The 19,726-nt window shown below is 46.9% G+C and overlaps 2 protein-coding genes across 3 annotated transcripts in view; both read left to right on the top strand.

Moving 5' to 3' along the window:
* Positions 1-3,527: 3,527 nt before the first annotated feature.
* On the top strand, positions 3,528-5,626 carry msantd1 (Myb/SANT-like DNA-binding domain containing 1; the record flags this gene model as incomplete). The annotated part of the gene is made up of 3 exons (XM_080022934.1): positions 3,528-3,781; positions 3,997-4,302; positions 4,715-5,626. 3 exons carry the CDS (start codon positions 3,528-3,530, stop codon positions 5,001-5,003), a joined length of 849 nt encoding a protein of 282 aa, XP_079879060.1. The 3' UTR covers positions 5,004-5,626.
* A 3,439-nt stretch (positions 5,627-9,065) lies between these two features.
* The window catches only part of LOC307247534 (regulator of G-protein signaling 12-like), a gene marked incomplete at its 5' end in the record, with an annotated part of 37,051 nt that continues 26,390 nt past the window's right edge, over positions 9,066-19,726 (top strand). The window contains 2 exons of one of the 2 annotated variants that reach the window (XM_080023697.1): positions 9,066-10,868; positions 12,479-12,571. In XM_080023697.1, coding sequence (XP_079879823.1) covers positions 9,066-10,868; positions 12,479-12,571 — 1,896 coding nt within the window. Of the gene's footprint in view, positions 10,869-12,478; positions 12,572-16,597; positions 16,663-17,011; positions 17,141-19,726 lie in introns of those variants that run through there. The other variant, XM_080023699.1, reaches the window with a different exon arrangement.

Raw genomic sequence — 19,726 nt, 5'->3', positions numbered from 1 at the left:
CAGAGCATGGTCTTTGGACTCTTCTCGAGGCACTACAGTCACACCAAATAGTCCAAAATACATGGCGCGAGACTTGTCGATATCTCGTGGCTCCTGGCCTCGACAAAAATATTCGGTCATATATTTCAGTTCTGCAGTGCACACATTTCTATGACAAATGGTTCGGAGGAGACTCATGTCGTGTCATGGATCCAGCTTTTGCCAAAATGGTCCAGTTGGTGGTTGCTGGGTCGATTCTAGAGCTACTTTTAATGAGGTAGGCCTACTGCTTGAAAGGATGTACAACAGTATATATAATCATACAACTGCTGGCCACATATGTATGTGTGTATATATATATATGTGTGTATACATATATATATATGTCTGTGTATGTATGTGTGTGTATATATATATATATATATACATACACATTTCTACTTTCTAATACTTCATGTGATCACTATGTGTTTTATGTGCACAAATTGACAAACGTTTTCTAAGGTACAAATACATATCAGATCTGTAATCTGGATGCTGTTTTCGTAAGTGCGCTTTTATTTTGAAGTGTGTCCCTGAACCTTTTATTTTATTTTTTTTAATTTTTTTTTATATATTCAGTATTTTCTTTGTTTTTTTGTTTTTATTTTTTTATTATAATTTTTTTTTTTTTTTACCATATTCAGTATTTCCTTTGTTTTTATTTATTGGTTTTATACATCACCTTACAAAATGATAAAGTGTGGCCAATTAAGTGAAGGACGAACCAAGGCTTGTGTACATTCTGACAGCATGTCACTTTTAACAGGTCTAAATTCTTATTCTGGTTAAACCGTTTGTGCAGCAGTGTTACCAATTAAAACAAATCCTGAATAAATTCCAAACCCCCGGCTCTCTGGCACTTGAATCTATCACATTATGTGAGCTAGATACTAAATATACAGTGGTGTATTTAAAAAGTTTAATTTTTTCTATCTACTATTGTCTATTTGGTTTTGAGGCCGCTCCCTTGGTCAGAATAATGTCAAGTTATCTGGTTCTCCTTTTTTTCGGGGGTGGTGTTGGTGGTGGTGTGAGGCTAAATAGGCCTACGACTTTTTAAAACCATTTGTTGATTGCAAACGTTGTCAAAGTTGTCGCGGTACGATCAAAATTGGTTTGTGGTAAAAGGATTATGACCACAGGGCGTAGTAAACATGTACAAAGTACGAGCAACTTGCATATACATTTCAGTGGGGTCTATTAAATTTGTAAAATGGCCGATGGTGGTGGTGATAGTGTTGATCTGTGTGTCTGTGAATGGTACTGAATGCACGACAGCTTTGAACTTGTACTCTTGTAAAAAGAATTATGTTTGAACTTTTTCCACCTAAAATAAGCTTTATTCATTTATTTGGCGAAAGAACCGAAAAAAAGAGATACCGCTCCGGCATAATCCAACTAAAGTGAATCATCCTTCAACGAGCTGCCATTTAGTGCAAATAAGCAGGGGCGCCGCCAGGGATTATGGGCCCCATGAAAAGATATCACATCCGACCCCGCCGCCCAAATGACTTTATGTTCTCATAATTTTTTAGGGCCCCTGTCGTTCACAGGCCCCTCAGAATCGTCCTAATCCCGCCCCCTCCCCTCCGTACGGCACCACTCCAAATGGGTATAATGACACATCCCTTTCAATTTGATCTGAAATAAGGTTTACTCCTCTGCTCCCATCAAATAGCGCTCATGCAGTAAGCCAATTAGGCTTTATTATACCCAGCTTTTAGATTCCCCAAATCTAGACACGAGAGGCACACGGACAGTTTATCTGTAGATTAGTCTGGCTCTGGGATTAAGGATTACGTCCACCTAAATGGATGAGAAGGCACAACTATGACAAAAAAAAAGAAATAAAAATAACGCTCAAAATGGCCCTCGCAGTGGAAATGCAGGATGTTAACAGCTAATTATTTTTTGGGGGGCTTTTTTGAGAAGTAAGTCCCATCAAACTCAATGTTGAAAGTTGAAAGAGCGTTATAATTGCAATCCTCGTGTTTTTTCCTTTTTAATCATTTCATTCGTAAATTCCCCCCCTTCGGCGTAAGGGCTGAAAACGCAACTTTGTGGAGCTGCTCACCCGCTCAGGAATTCACCCTTTCAAAACCGTCTCTCTCATCTGATGTCGTCTGATATTACCAGCCCGCCCCCCGCAAAAAAAAAAAAACAACAAAAAAAAAAAAACCCTTTCACGTCGACTTTCAATTGCTCGTCCATTTCCCTAAAAACACGGCAGTTTCGACGCTTTGGCTTAAAAGTGACAGACGTGATGGATGGGGATTGGGACAAAGCTCCCAGTTGGTGGCACGGTGAATAAGTGAGACCGTCTGTCGTGGGGGTTGTGGGTGGGGGTGGGAGCAGATGGGTTAAAGGGTCTGATTGAATTAAGATGGAGCGGCGGAGAGACGGGTGGCCCTAAATGAAGACGAATCGAGGGACGGGGGGGCCTAGGGGTGGTGTCGTCCATGTCGGGTCTGACGGTAGCGGGAGTCGGACGGGGAGAGACAAAGAGAAACGGAGACTCGCGCCGACGCAGGACGGGCGCGGGGTTCGGCGGCGGAGAGCGACGGCCTGACGGGAGACGGGGCTCTCCAGCCGAAACCGGGGCAAACTCACTCTCCTGCAGGGGGGCCATTGTTATGGACGACCGGCAATAGAATTCGAATGGGAAGGAGGTCGATGTGTCAGGGGTGGGGTGGAGTGAGAGAGAGAGAGGGGGGGGGGGGGGGTCGGGGTGTTATCTCCTCTTATCTTCTCCCCCCCAAGGTGTCCGAGAGCAAAATGTTTTTATTTTTTCCCTCCAACGTCTGTGAAATAAAGGAGAGAACGGAGCAGAGCCGGGCCCCGCGCGCTCGCTCAGCCACAAACGGGCTCGTCTATTATTAAAAGCTTTTAAAGGCGGCAAACGCCCTGGCCGGGTGCCAAGCCCAGAGCACCGTTGCCAGGGAAACGGGTAATGGCCCCCGCCGCCCCTCCCGCCCTCCCTCCCCGGGCTTATATTTCAAAGCTGTCAGCAATCTCACGCTCGCTCACCGCTGCCTTTCAGCTAAAAGCTTTTTATGGCCGCCAATGGAGGGAGAGAGAGAGAGGGGGGGGAGGGAGGCGGTGGGAGTGGTCAGGGGAGGGGCACGCCCCCTCCCCACCCCCCATCCTTCACCGTTGCCAGGGCGACTTGACATCATCGTGACGAAACCCTCCCCCCGCCACTAAAAGCTTTTAACCGGATCTCTCTCTCTCTCCCTCCCGCTTTAGGCCCCATTTTGAGTCCTCTTTCAGCGGCACAGTCCACAGACACAGAAACACAGGAAGCGAGAGAGAGAGAGCGAGGGAGAGAGAGAGAGAGAGAGAGAGAGAGAGAGAGAGAGAGAGAGAGGGAGGTTTGGGTGAGTGGGGGGCGGAAAAAAGGCTTTTAAACCCAAGGCCGTAAAGGTTCTATTTTGGTCAAAGAGGCTAGCGCCGGGAGAGGGGGAGGGAGGTTAGGGAGGGAGGGCCTGGCCCTGGCCTGCGCGGCGATGGCCGCCGAGGACAGCTTCAACTACCTGGTGCCGGGCCACAGCGAGAAGCACCGGCGGGCCCGCAACTGGACGGACGGCGAGATGAAGGCGCTGCTCTACGTGTGGGAGGAGTTCCACGCCGAGCTGAAGATGAGCAAGAGGAACGCCAAGGTCTACGAGAAGATGTCGCAGAGGTTCCTGGAGCTGACCGGGGAGCAGCGGCACAAGGAGGAGATCAAGATGAAGATCACCAACATGTCCTTCCAGTACAGGTACGTACAGTACGTACGCGTTGCGGACTGGGGGGTTTTGAGAACGCCCCCCCCCCCCCCCGGTCCACACCGGGGTGGTAGCTTCGGGAGCAGTTTGGGGATTCGTGCCTTGCTCGAGGGCACGCAAGCCCCCAGATGACCCATTCAAAATACCCAAACTTCTTCCCCCAAAAAAAGAGTCTCTTTTGTGTTGTTTTTTTTGCGTTTGTCCACAGGAGGCTGAAGTGCACTCTGGGCGAGAGCGCGGAGCCTCCGGACTGGCCGTACTTCAAGTCCATCGAGAAGATCCTCACCAAGCCCTACGAAAATGGGCGGATGAACTCGTTCGACTTTCAAGCCACCGGCGCCGGGGGCCCATCCACCTCCTCCGCCCAGTCCTCCGAGCCCCTGGTGCCCCAGGCCGAGGGCGGGGCCGCCATGGGCTTCCTGCCAGAGTACACAGGTTCCTCAGACGAAATGGAGCTGAAGCAGGAGCTGGACGACTCCTTCAGCTCCGACAGTGTGCACTCACTGGGCTCCAGGTAATTTGAAGAGCTTATCTTTTACTAGTATTTATTTTTTCCTCCCGATCCCTTTCAGTGATAACAGGTTGACGGGAGTGCAAGAGAGCACCAATCCAGTCCAATCCAGGAAAACGTGACAAAATGCACTTTTTTTTTTAAAGCTGAAAGCTCAAATGTCTCAAACACTTTTATCCATAATATAATAACACACACACAAACCCATATATGCATAAATATTGATGAATATAGATACATTTTCTATGGAGTAGCTTGTGCTTCAATAACAAATGACATCACGGATTCAGGTTTTGGTTGAGGTCACGATAATCCTTGAGGTCCTCCATAGGAGTAACAACATGGATTTTTCTATCGGCTCCCTTCTCTTTTGGGGAATTGTGAATTTGGCACCGTCTCTATTCTCGATCTCCAGCGCCCACCTGGCCCACAGCAAGAGGAGGCGCCCGCACGGTAAGGAGATGTCCATGAAGAGGAAGAAGCTGCGGGTGATGCAGGGCATGCTGAAGGAGCAGAAGCGGGTGAGCCGGGCGGTGGAGGAGACCTGCCGGGAGGTGCGCCGGGCCATGCACCAGCAGAACCTCCTCCAGGTGCAGTGCCTCCAGCTGCAGGACCGCATGATGAACCTGCTGGAGAAGATGATCCAGCCGCCGCCGTCGGCCCCGTCCACGCCGTGGGCCCAGGGAGGCGTCAAAGACCCCTGAAGGGTGTGGTCCGCGCCCGTTTTGCGGAACTTCACCGATCCGGGGTGATCCCGGCTAAGCTCTATAGTAGATGTTTTCATGATATCTCCATTGACCTGCACACCATAAACAGGTCCTTCTTAAGTCATTTGTTCTTCTTAAGTGTACAGGCTACACCGGGGAACGAGGGTAGTTTAAGGTCATTGAGATCATCAGAGCACTGAGTGATTTACCAGAATAGTCCTAAATCTAGAGGTCAACACAAGGGTGGACATTCGACCTGGGAGCCATTTTAACACATATTAATTACAGGCATATACCTTGAACTTCAAATTTAAGTGGTAAGTTCACCACTCTATAAATCAAGGTCTGCAGTACAGCAGGACCAACAAAATAAGAGGCATCGCATATTTGACATCCTGTAAAATGGACGCTGGAAACACGTTTAAAATATCGTTTAAATAAGTTAATTATTGAGACGTGTCAGAACTAGGACCAACAAATAAAGCCGTGAGTGGCATTCTCCTGCAGAAGTGTGAAATCCAGAAAGGTGACGATAATGGGTATCTATAGTCAGGGGATAATAGACTTAAATTTGCTTCTATTTAAAAACAAAACAAAAAAACATTGACTCCACAAAATCATTGTCAGTGAAGCAACCGCATATTATATTTCATCCCTTATATATATATATATATATATATATATATATATATATATATATATATATATATATATATATATATATATATATATATATATATATATATAAAAGAAAACCCACAATAAATGATTATAGGTTTTATCTTCACCCAATAAAACCTTTAATATACTGTATCGTCTATAATATTGAATGCGTTCCCTGGCTGCGCCATGGAGGGCAAAGCCGTTCAGAGAACACTGCATAGGTTTTAAATTGAAACATACAAGCAGTTGCATGTGTGTATACTCTGCATGCTGTAATATAAGTATTCTTTGAAATATTCTCTTAATAAAATCTGAAATATTCTCCTTAAAGATGGTGTGACGAACATTTTTGTCCGTGTCGTGAAAAAACGGTGCATCGGGAAAAGGGGAAAATTGAGTGTGTGTGTGTGTGTGTGTGTCTGTGTGCGTGCGTGCGTGCGTGCGTGGGTGTGTGTATAATAAACCACGTGACGGATCCCCAACGCGACCGTTGCAAGCCTTTGACCGAAGGTATTGTTTGCGAAGTGAGCGTGCCGAAACAGTGGATCCCGAAAACAAATGACTTATCTAGAATGTGGAAAGACAAAAAAAAACCAAACAAACAAAAAACCCCAACTTGATGCCAGGTAGGGTCAGGCGACGACGTTTTTCTTTTGACTTGCGTTGTCTAAAGAAGAGGACGTTGTAGTGCGTGTCCCCTTTGAGTTGACCACTAGACCGTACACACGCGGGTCTTATACACGCACACACACACACACACACACACACACACATTCATATTCACGTATCCATATAAGAATAAGAAACACTTGAGGGAGATTGAAGAATTATTTTAGTTGAAGAAATTTTGATTTGAAATTATATATATATATATATATATATATAGGAGGAGGAGGAGGAGGAGGGTGGGATTGGTGGTGTTTGGATGAAGCTATTGAAGCCACACGTAGACATGTTGACAGACGCGTTAACACACACACATATATATATATATATATATATAGATGTGTTATGTTATTTATATATATCTATATCTATATCTATCTATATATATAGATGTGTTATGTTATTTATATATATATAGATATATCTATATCTATATATATATATAGATGTGTTATGTTATTTATTTCTCTCTCTCTCTCTATATATATATATAAATATATATATAGATGTGTTATGTTATTTATATATAGATATCTATATCTATCTATATCTATATATATATATCTATATATATATAGATGTGTTATGTTATTTATATATCTATATATCTATATATCTATATATATATAGATATATAGATATATATATAGATGTGTTATGTTATTTATTTCTCTCTCTCTCTCTCTCTCTCTATATATATATATATATTTATATTTATATATATATACATATATAACATAATATACATTATATATATATTATATATGTTGTATATACTTTAATTATTACTATTCTTTCTACTTTTCTCACAGCCATATATCATTTAATAACACATAATCTCATCACTAACAATCAAATGCAGAATCTCGAATGTCAGTTCTGCGGCGCCCGTGAACGCGCCCGTCCCCGCAGCCAATCGGATTTGAACGTCCGCCGCGCCGGGCGTTTGGATTGGCGCGGGGAAGGCGTCACGTGACACCGCAGACGCGCAGGGCGTCATGGTTACTTTGAAAGACGCTTCGTAAAAAAGCCGCAAAGCCGCCGCGGAATGGCGCTGCCAGACGGACCGAAAAGAAAAAGGGGAAATCTTTTCACTTGTGTTAGTGTTATTTAGGACATAAGTTTATAATTATTTATTTTTTTTCCTCCACTATACATGTGCATTGTTTTCACCGCGAAGGAACGAAGTCGCTCCGGACACTTGACGAAGCTCCACACGGACGGACGAGGTAACGTAATAAATTGTGGCGATTTCTGTGCGAGTTTGTGACTCACTCGCGGCGAACGGATCTCGCGAATGACTCGGGCGCCGTGAGTCACGCCGGAAGGTTCGGCGAGGTTGGTGAACGTTCGAAATCACAGACTCGCAGTGAATTCAAGTCCAAAGGCGTAAAAATAAATAAAGGGCCGAGGCATTTGAAATGTTTTCTTTTCGTGGAATGGGACTGATTCGCACGCTCACACCCCAAATGACCCTGCGACAGAAGCGTTTCGCGCGCCGTCCTGCGTTCTTCCGCCTCAACAGACGACCCCGGCCGAATGAATCGATCCTCGTGAGAGCCCCGTTGTCCTCCTTCGAAGGCGAATTCGATGAATTTTAACCGAGCGACCCGTCAGGGACCGAATCTGAACAGAACAGTCGAACCTTTCGTCCCGAGTGTCCACGCTGCGCTGGCTTTTTATAGCGGTGAAACTTCCAAAAAGAAAAAACAAAACAAAAAAAAAAGTCCACACCAACGTGGTCCTCGACGTGTTGTTGTTGTTGTTGTTGTTGTTGTTTTATGTTTACCAATGTATAAAACGTCAGAAAATCTGGTTTGCTTTGCGTTGGGTTCTCTCTGTGTGGTCGATCTGTTGTGAGTAGGGAGCCAGCTGGCACTGCTTGCATGGGGGCGCAGGGCGATTATTATAAAGATGATTTAAAAAAAAAAAAAAAAAAACCCCAACAACTTTACTTTACTTTATTTAGAAAATGATTATCATTGTTATTGCTTTTTATTCATAACTATTTCAACACATCACATTGCATATATATTACACACATATATTACATAGTTAGTACATTTGGAGTGTTTTAAAGTAATTCCACTTAAGATTATTTCAGCCATGAGTAAAATGCCATAACAACATAATATCACCATAATAACAAAAAACATTAACAACAATTCTAATTCAATAATTCTATCTACTCTTGAATTGAAAGTGTAAAACAATAACAATGGCATCATTCTTCAAGTTCCTCTTTCTCCCTGCTTTTAAATTATTATGATTATGATTATTATTAGTAGTAGTAGTAGTAGTAGCAATAGTATTGTTATTATTATTATTATTGTTATTAATAATAATAATAATAATAATAATAATAATAACGATCATAATCATAATAATAATACCAATAATTATAATAATAATACATTTAGAAATTTAAACCTGAAAATATTTTACAAGATTCACCTCAAATTATTAAAACCATGAGTGAAATACTTTATTAAATATTAATTTAATAATAATGTAATACATATTAACCACAATACCATAATGACCATATTAGCATAATAACCAATAAGCTCTCCCCACTCTTGAATTGAAAATGTACAAATAAAAATGACATCATTGTTCAAGCTCGTCTTTCTTCCTGTTTCACTTTAGGATGACAACACCTTAGTGTTGGCAACAAATGCGACCCCAAGTGTTGTAGTTCCCACGTCTCCAAGACAGCACACAACAAAGATGAGGATAACTGAACAGCCTGAGGGCGTGAGGAGGCGTCTGGACTTGACCCCTACGGGGGAGATAAGGCATTTGGAGGTCGCGCGCGGTCGGACTGGATACGGCTTCACAATTTCGGGTCAGGGTCCGTGTCTTTTGAGTGGCATCTTGGAAGGAAGCCCCGCCGACCGGGTGGGACTCAAACAGGGGGATAGCGTCGTGGCCGTCAATGGGGCCGACGTATCCAAAGCGTCACACAAGGCAGTGGTGGAGTTGATCGGCACGTGCAAAGGCCCCTTGGGATTGGTGGTGCTCGCTGAACGAAGGACCATGGGGAACCCCATACTATGCGATGCTGAATTTGGTATCAGCGAGAGAAAGGGTCTTTTCCAGAAGGCGGGTGTGTTGCGCGCCATCTCAGACCACTCTGGATACTCGTCCAGTAAGTGTAAATCTGTCCAGACAGTCGAAACCAAACAGCGTCCGGTGTCAGAACCCGACATGTCGCACTGGTCGCAGCATTTGGACTCTTTAGTCGAGCTGCCGCATGAGGAAGCGGCTGAGGCTGGAGACAGAGACTCTGTCTTCACTGATCCAGAAGAAATCACCTCAGCGTGGAGTATTCTCAACATGGCCATGGTGGTCGGCTACCTCAGCTCCACAGAACTCATCTTGGGCACTATTGAATCGGAGGAGAACTGCCTGGAGGCCATCCTCGAGCGAATCCGGCAGCTGGGCACAGAGCAGGACACCCATACCTTGGTGCTGATGAGGATCATGTTTGATTGTATCCGTCTCTGCGACGACGCAGGGGCTGTGCTGGCTGCCTTCCCTGCTGAAAACCTGGTTCTGGGCGCCGTCTGCGCTGAGGATCCGCGTTTCTTTTGCCTGGTCACCACGGCGCACATCTCCAATGGCCGCGTGCCGGAGGAAGGTCCCCTGAGGGCCTCCTGTCATGTTTTCTTTATTGACCCTGAGCTGGGCCAGCATGAGGATCACCTGGGCATCGCCGGGCGTTTTGGCTTCGATTGCACTCCAGATCCAGACGCCTTGGGGTGCCTGGAGTTCCCACACACTCCGCCAGACGTCCTTCATTTTGTTTCTGTGCTGTTTAGTGACATGGGAGAGGCGGTGGAGAGACTTAGGGTCAAGCTGGACATGGAAGCTCAACAGCAGGCCCAGGAGAACGGCAGCACAGGCAAACAAGGCAGTGCGAGCAGTAATGGAGACAGCGGAATAGGCAACGCTTCCCCCCCTGAGGAGAGGACCGACAGGGATTTCCCTGCTGCCAATGGGAAACACTCTGGGACCCTCCTCCCCAGCTGCCCCTGGGATTATCCCCCGGCTGAAGACCTCACCCCACAAAACCTCACGCAGACCCAGCCGAACCACAACCTTAATCTCCGTAGCAGCAGCACACCTTCCCTTTCAGAGTCTCTACCTGGCCCGGACTCTCTGACCAGCCTCTACGGAGGTCCGCCGCCTAGACTTGAGTTCCAGTTCAAGCCCCCGCCACCTCCTTTGCCTTTGGGTAAAAAGCAGAACTTCTTGGGAGGCCCCCTCAGGAGCAGCCAAAAGTGGTTCTCGAAACAAAAGTGGCCCAGGGGCCGCACTGCGGCCCCTGAGCACCAGCCAGAGCCCACTAACAACTGGCCGTCCAATGCAAGCCTTAGTGGTAGTGCTAATTTTTTCCCCCCGCCTATGAGCCAGATCCCTAAAGACAGGTATGAACTGGCGGACGGCATGATGCTGCCCCCCAAGGAAGAATGGACCAAAAGGTTCCTTGAGCAGAGCGGAAAGCAGCGGCAGGATGGCAATGACAAAGTTAGTAAGAAGTTTTTACACCATAATGACACAATTTGTTGTATATGCTCTATCTTTTTGGTGCTTTCTTTCAATTAGAAAATCTTAAATACATGTATGCTGTACGTAGCTGCAATAATTTAATTGCTCGAGAGGAGGTGTCATGGTAATTTCTCAGTGGTGTATTTCTGGCTTATCTTTTATGCAAAGTACCCTCCCTTAAATGGCACTATTGTTCGCTCGGCCGCACTGAGAGGAGAACATCTGTTCCTGTGCTTCATTTATGTTTTAACATTTCCTCCAGGAAGTATTAAATGCTCACCGGGAGCTGAGTTTCCAGACACGGGAATGGTGTCGAGTCTGTTTTTTGGTAGCGCGGCGCGTGAAATACAATATCTCCCATTCCGTCAGTCAATTGCTGTCGAGTGTGAGCTGAGTTGAAAAGGCACCTGTTGTAAGTCAATGATGCCGTTGTCACGAAAACCAGTGAAAAGTCCCATCGTGGACGGTGTTGTGTTCCCTCACTGCCCACAAGATGTCCCTGTCACTATGTGGAACCGGCAGAACAATAAAACCGCACATTTCTACTGAAACTATTTTTAGTCAAAGCCACAGTTAAGTGTTTGTGGTTAGTATAGGCCTACATTCTTTTGAGTATTTCTTAGTAAAATGAGTAAGTGAAAATATAAATGATTGCATTGTGAATGCATTTATTACACAAGTTTAAATGTGTGTGAAAGTAACCCCCCACACACACACACACACATATATATTGTTATTGTCTTTTCATCTAAACCCGTTTATTAAAGCCGAGAAGTGTTGTGTGCTTCCCCCCTGTGTCAGATCAGAAAGGAGACAATCTTGCACAGGAAACGGAGCAAATTACAGGGTAGAGCCCGTGTCATGCTGCCATAATTACCCGCAATTCTTTATCCCTGCCCAAACATTAGACTCGGCTTTGCCCGTCTTAATAATAACACTGGTTGCCGTTGAAAAATGCATTTGTTATGCTCGCTGGGCGTGACGGCGAGGGAGGCGAGACCGAGGAAAAGTCGAGGTCGGTTAGAAAAGCTTCCAGGTCTGACCGGCGGCGAAGCCTCGGGTCTGACCATCGGATCTAACTCGGGAGTTTCCCCCCTGTCCGATTCCCACCGCATGCCTCTGATCGCTTGGTGGAGCCGGACCGGAGATAGGGCTAATTGGGGGGGGCTTACGGTGTGACCTCTGCCGCCCGCTTAGACGGCGGGGAACCGTGTTGTCAGACGGCAGAGGAGACCATGCTGTGGCCCCCTATCAGCCGAGAAGGCGACATATGGCCCCAGTGGAGCAGCGGGCCAATCTGGAGATTACATCGGAAATACACCCCCATATTGTCCAATAACCATTTTAGCTGCCGAATCCTTTTATAAAGCTGCTCTACACTTTGAAAGCTCACAATGTTAATTTCCCCATGTTATACATCTACGTGAGTCATTATCACCTAATCGCCGGGCGCCGGGCAGAGGCATAACAAAGTCGTTAAAATAATGTGACAGACGTGACGCGGGAATCTAAATGACATTATCACGGGGTGTCCGCACATTTCATTTCCAAATTAACCTGTGCTTTCTCCCTCTCTGTGACCATGGTAGGGCGGCAGGTTCTGGGGGCGGGGCGTCGTGCGGGCGCCGCGACGCCGCTCCTGCAAGCGCCTCAGCATGGCTCGGTCGCTGGACGACCTCGAGGTAAGGCCCACGCGCTCCATTTTCATCGCTTCCATTTTTTCAATCTTTTCAATTTCTGTGCTATGTCTCTCCATTTCTTCGACTCTTACTTTCTGATTCGGGCCTCATCTCTTGCATAAAATGTACGTTAGATCCTGGAGAGTCGCCTGCGACCACACTTTGGGAGGTCGGCGTTGCTTTCCTCGAGTTTTCACTTTACCGCTTTGTTTTCACGCACTTAAAAACGAAGGCACATTCAGGATATTCACAAATTTCGACGGGATTAATGAACGTCTGTTGGTGCCCGGTCACAAAATGTGTTTTCTCTGCCGATGCACTTCCCATTCTCTCGGAACCAATGTGCAGAAAAAAAAGCTGTTCGGCAGGACTAACGCGGGCATTCATTTTTGACCGTCCCCTTTCTCGCTCAGCTCTGCTTCCAGCTCTCTCTCTCTCTCTCAACCTTTAATTTCCGTTGCCTTGAACTCTACTTCTGGTGCTACGCTCGTGGCACAGAGTGCTCTTTGTGTCGGGCCGAGGCATGGCCCTGTTGGTTTGGCCTTGCTAATGAGCAGAATGAGCCAATGGTGCGCTGACATCCGCTCTTGTGGTGTGGCTGAGGGGGGAATCTACCAGGCAACCCTTTTATTCTCTCACTCTCTCTCTCTCTCTCTCTCTCTCTCTCTCTCCCCCCCCTCTCTGGTTCTTTCCTCCTTCTCCTTTCCACTGTATGTCTCTGACTCACTCCCTCTCTCACACACACATTGTGCATGCAGAAGGACCCACCAAGGCTTTCACTGAACATGCGTACATCCAAGAATTCATACACACATTTACCACATTATTACGCGCGCGCGCGCACACACACGCACACACACCCACACCCACACACACACACACACACACACACACACACACACACACACACACACACACACACACACACACACACACACACACACACACACACACACACACACACACACAAAGACAGCCCCATTGAAATGTCCGACCATAGAGTCACAGACAGACACACCCAAAGACCACACAGTGCACTCCAACAGCACCAAACCCCGATTCCAATTGTCTGGGAATAGTGGCATTAAAAGTAAGCGGGAGAAAGGCAAGAGAAGAGTTTTTTCTTTGGAAAAACAACTTTTTACAATTGTTTTAATCACAACAGCAGTCCACGTGCCTGCCAGAGCATAATCTCCAAACTTTTTCAAAACTTTCAGCATAAGCTTTTTCCCAATCGAGATACTCTATCTCCTTTTTAAATTTGCAGTCTAAGTCGATTTCACGCTCATTGTTGAATTTTCGGGGAAATGATTGAACACTCTCGGATAAATCCGAGTCAGTCATTGTCTCGTACCTTGATTTGAACGTGTTCTCTGAGCTTGCTGATGTAACTGCATTGCAGTTACGTTGTACTTTCAGTTGTGGCAGTTATAATTAACTTTGCGTGATATGAGTTATGGGTTCTGTCTGCAGGTCAGGCTCGGACACGTTCCCTGAGAAGCCGCATGTACAAAGCTGTAGCCTCTGCGCTGCCGTTCACTGTGGAAAATCAAATGATCCAGCATGGGATGAAATTCCTCCAACTAAAATATTGAAATTGTTGCTTTATAACTGCAGTTTTTCACTTTATTTTTATTTCCTCTACCTCGCAGTAGCGTCCTTTACTTGCTTATAAACAGACTGAAATCATACATCACTCGTAACTCTCTCTACAAACCTTACACACGGCATGAAAAGACATTACAAAACATTTTTTTTATATGGAAATGACTTGTATTGTGTTTTATGTAGTTTTATCCATAACGATTCTCAATCATGTCCAGAAGTGAGAGGGCGTGGTCTCAGATTACATAATATTCATCATCTGGCCTTTGAGTCACAAGTACCCACTTGAAAACGTTTATCTAGAGAAAGCTCAGTGAGTGGGCGGGACTTCTGTAATCTCATTGGCTGGATTAAAGAAAATGAGCGTATCTGATGACATCATGAGAATCAGAAACAATATCTTTGATACTTTTCAAGGGGAAAAAAAAACAGGTCAAGCATGATCGGAAAAAATTCTAAGTGACGTGACAAAAATGGAATTTAATTTCAATCCGACTTTGCCATTTGGGGGGTCGGATTGGAATCTCAGGTTGGTGTTCCATTCTCTCGTACCATCATCGACTTTGCTTTGCGTGCCAATTTTGAGTGGGGATGATTGACGTGACAGGTTCTGGCCGAGTGTTCGTTTGTGCAGCCTTTACATAGCCGGTCAAAGCGTGTCCAAATCCGAGCCGTTATTTGCCCGCGCAGCTTTGAGCCACGCCATGCTAGGCCTATACATTTCATTGCAGAAGATGTTTTACTGCTGCCAGAGGCAATTAGAGCCACAGCTCTTTGCCGCCGCTCGCTCTCACTTCAAGGGCTGCGCTTCACCCTGGGTTCACAGTCAGAGATCAGATGGTGCACTTCTAAAGGCGCCTGCCACCCCCAGAGCGGGGACCACCTAATCACATTACCACTCACATCCAGGTAATATCTTACGAATATACAAGGTTTTTTTGGGGTATTTTTGCTGGTGTTTTTCTTGCGGTTGTTTTTTTAACGTGTAATTGGACGTTCGCTGTTTTCCCCTAAAATCTGCCATAATGGGACATTTTGTAATGTCATTAGTAGATGCAGACCGTCCCGGAATGATAGTGCAAAGCTGTCGTGAGGTAATTAGTCACTCTTGCCCACACCGCTGGTGGATACATAGGGTTGCCGGAGGGTTTACACTCCTAATGTACATCCCTCGTCACTCGTTTGTCATCGGAGCCGTCGCAATTGTTACATAACTGCCGGGTCGCACTTATTTGAGCAAATCACAATCATTTCGTAAAATCTTTGGATTCCACAATCGTCTTTCTTTCCGTGTTCAAGGGGAATATTAAGGCGACGCGAGAAATGACTAACCACATTTTCGTGTTCCAATGTTCAATCTCAACATATGTCTCTTCCTCATAAGGTGGATTTATATTATTACACTATCAAGTATGATAGTGTAATAATATGATATACTGTGGAAGTGGCATAGAAAGAACAAAAAAGACAATGAGATTGTCAATCACAATCATTTGCGTGACAATTATTCATCAGTTGAAATATTCGTGAGCGTGATCTAGTCGCAGCCCTGGTGTTCGTGAAGGATGTTCCCATGGCCTGGCTTCATACCATCATATATTAAAAACACGATAAGCCCCCGGGCAGCGCCCGCCTCTGGACTCACAAGGACGCCGCGAGACCATTTTGAAGTTGGACGCACACAAGCAGCACTCGGGGCAGGCCCCTCCGGACATTGCTTGGATGTGGCCTCGCCGCCTGAATATCTGGAAGCTCACGGCAGTTTGTCCACGTGCGCCGGCGTTGTCTTTCCTGTGCTCAGTAAGCGTGTGCCATCGATGCCATCATGGGAATCCGTCAGATTCTCATTTTATTCCATCTCGCCGCGCCCTCTGAAACACGTGGTTGCAGCCTGCACGCCACGCGAGAAAGGCTTTTTGGCCGCGTTTAAATTTGTGGGGCTTTCCGCCAAGCGGTTTCCGACGGATGTCGCGATTGTGTGCGCGTTGGTTTTTCTGGAATGACTCAGTGCGCGCCTTGCGTTTGTTGTCAGATTCTCTTATGTTTGGGCACGGTGAAGAATGTGGCACTTAGTGTCTCCCCGCCTCGCTTCTGCAAGGAGCTTGTCAAAGAGCCGCTGGCTTCGTGTACCCCCCCCCCCCCCCCCCCCCCCCACAGCGCCCGCCCCCTGCATCACACGCTTCCCAGCTCCCATCAGACGCTTCGTGCTGCGAACGCTCAGCTGGCAGCCGTGTGTACAGTCACGGCAGGAACTTCTATTGGGGATCGGCGGTTGAAACCGTTAACGGCGCTGCCATGCCTCGTGTTTACAGAGCGTCTGCTGCAATGTCTTTTGGTGCCGCTGGTGCAACGTCTTGTCTTGAGTGTTGGGGTGAATGCGTTCCGTTGGCGTGAGCTATTATTAGATGGGACGTCGCCGTCGTACGCGCCTGGACCTCTGCGAGAGACAAGAGAGGGCAACTCTCTGCGGTTTGCGTTCCCCTCTCGAGGTACGCCGGTATTAAGCACTCCTGGTTGCACCCTCGAGGTGATGAGATTACTCTGTGGGCGTTGCAGTAAGCAAGGAGGCAACAAGACACAGAGACAGTGAGGGAGGTAGACAGAGACGGGTAGAGGGAGGGAGCTAACAGCAGAGTGAGAGAGTGAGAGAGAGAGAGAGAGTGAGAGAGCGAGAGAGAGAGAGAGAGAGAGAGGGGAAAAGGGAGGGCGAGAGGGAGCTTTTGAACTCCTAGTAGCCGTCAGGATTTTCAGCTCTTCTGCAGGCTTTCCCCACCCTCCTGTAGCTCTCTGTCTCTCTCTCTATCTCCTTCTGTCTCTCTCTCACGGCAAATCACGCAGAGCCTCACACGCGCACCACAGCGCTCCAGCGGATGGACTTGTTCATGCGACGCAGGCGTGCGGATCAGCGCTGAGGGAAGACACACGCACACAGCACCATACATGGAGCAAACTTTATCTCTCAACTCTGTAAGTCCTGTCGTGGATCCCCGCGTGCTCTTGCTTTCTCGTCCTCCCGCTTTCCCTTCACTTCACTCCCCCTCGCCGCGCGCCGGCATCCTCTCCATCCTTTCATCCTTGTGGTGTCTTCTACTCTCCGGCTCCTTTTGTTTTTTTTCCCTTTCTTCATTCTTTACACTCCCTTGCGGGTCCTGTTGCAGAGTTTTGAGTGGCGTACTGTCAGCTTGTGCGGTCCGTCGGAGGAATGTTTTGAGCCGTGCCAGCTGAGGTCCCATGCGCTGCGTGATACACTGCACCGCTGTATTAGGCAAACTGCAGTCTAGATTTTCTATTCAGAGCTATATATACCCTGACTTCCAATCGGATCGCCCGCTGAGGGGGGTTTTTGTGAGGGGTCGCCTCGGAGAACCCTCAGACTTCAAGCACCGCGCGTGGCCATCTAACCTGCAAGTGACTCAAATTTAAAGACGACTCAGCCCTGTGCGGGGACGTATAATTCCGGGCATGTCCGGAGTAGGGCATAGCGATATTGGGGAGGATTAGTGGTGCTTTTATAAGATATGCTCAGACAAGAATTATTTGGAAGCAAATTAGTCACATGGATATCACGACCATGCAGGTAGAGGCATTGCGGTAACCAAAAGCCCGGATGATAATCGCTCAGCGTTAGTTGGGAGTAATGGACATCATGGGCTGTTGTTGACGGACACACTCCCATCCTCGGTGAACGTTGCGAGTCCTGTTATTTTTAGACAGCTGTGTAGCAGCCTTAGTTGAGGTTGAACTTGAAGTGGCTGCGTGTGGTTTGGCCCTGCCCGTCCCGGTCTCCTCCTGCCCTGATTCACCGCCCTGCTCATTTGTCTCTGCTCCCAGAGTGACCTTTGCTAAACTACGTCTTGAGGCGTATTCCACGCTTAATCCTTTCTTTGCTGCGTGTTCCGGCCATACCCTCAACATGGGTTTTCTCGTATTTCTAAAGGAACAACATTTTTTGGGGGGGCAGGTGTATGTCCTCATATTTCGATCCATGAACTTGTTTACTGTTGATGTAACTTGAGAAGGTGAACAGCAATTGTGTCGCCTGGGGGTTGGGGTGGGCGAGAGAACGTGACGTGCCTCGGTTGTACCAGCATCACATGGCGAGCTTTGCAGTGTGGGTGGACAATCGCGAGCGCGGAACGTGTTCTCGGGCTCGCGTTACGAGATGTCTAGAGCGAGCGTCCTGGCATTTTCCAATGTCCTCACGGTGACTTTTTATTTCCCCTTCTTGCTGTGGTTTATTCGCACGTAAATAAATTGACTGCTTAACTTCCAAGAGCAGTGCATTAAGAACGCAAAGAACCCCAGATGAAGGGGACGGATTGGCCAGCTGCTCTGAATACGAACAACCCAACAGCCAATAACCAGATGACCAGATGGGGCTGTGGTTGCTGAGTTTGCTGTTTGGCCAAACTGTTACCACGGAAAATACCCGGCACCTAACCGCAGCCGTGCGTCGCAGCTCCACTCCGGGCTTCCGTGATCAGATTTTTGTCATTGGACACCATGTGATGATATCATGCAAACATAACTTGATCTTTTAACGTTGATCCAACTTTGTTTTCAGAACACCAGTTGGATTATTTTGCCCCTCAGATCTTCCGAATCCCATTTCTTTTGTAAACCCCACTGCACACCGCGCAAAAAACTTTCTATTTGCCCTACTTATCGAGACTAACGACAAATTCCTCTGCTCTGCTACAAGCAAATCTACATCCGAGGGTGTGGGGGTTGCTCAACAAGATAAGGGATAGTATTGGCAAGCGGTGTTATCACGCCCTGACATGTCTGAGATATGGCAGTCGGCGCGCTGAGTTCAGCTGTTTACCCCGCACCTGGAGAGCTGCTCCGGCTTGTTCGCCTTATGTGTCATGGACTGGACGTGGACCATCTTGTCTGAACTAGACTGGGTTCCAGGGAAGGGAAAGCAGTGGGAAAGCAAAACACTAAACCCCGTGGGTTTAGTGTTTTGGCTCTCCAGCTCTGTGGGAAGTCCTAAGGGGAGACGTTTGTGGGGAGCCGAGTCAATCAGTCTTTTATTTTTGAGAGGAATCAAGCGTCGGAGTCGACTACGTACTGTCCTGTCCTGTTCCCCCTCCTTACGTTGTGCATTGCTCGCAAGACGGAACATCAGGCTGTTTACATGCACTGTCTATTGTGTGACCCGCTTGCTAAAATGTCACTCCATTCATGTTTTGGCCTGTGCTGTATGTGTGTCATGGTGTTTTAAACAGCGGGTGACACGCCTGTGTGACGCCTTTTGGATGCGTTTGTATGGTCTTCCCGAAATGTGACGGTGCAGGGCAGCCCTGTTCAGTGTCCACTGCTATTGGGCAAGGCTGACGCCATCCTCCTAGTCATCTCAGACATTACAGATTGAGGAAAAAAAAGGTCTAAATATAGATGGAATTCTGACAGGGAAATCAGAGGGACTCATTCTTGTCGTGGTAGGATTGAGCGTTGTTGTGGTGCAGCGCCATCAATATACATTCAGACTTTTTGGCGACATGACTTCCTTTCACACATTGAATAGAGTTGTGTGCGGACAAAGCTATC

The sequence above is a fragment of the Zeus faber genome (assembly GCF_960531495.2).
Source record: "Zeus faber genome assembly, chromosome: 22".
NCBI classification, from domain to species: domain Eukaryota; kingdom Metazoa; phylum Chordata; class Actinopteri; order Zeiformes; family Zeidae; genus Zeus; species Zeus faber.
This window is presented reverse-complemented; position numbering and strand designations above follow the sequence as displayed.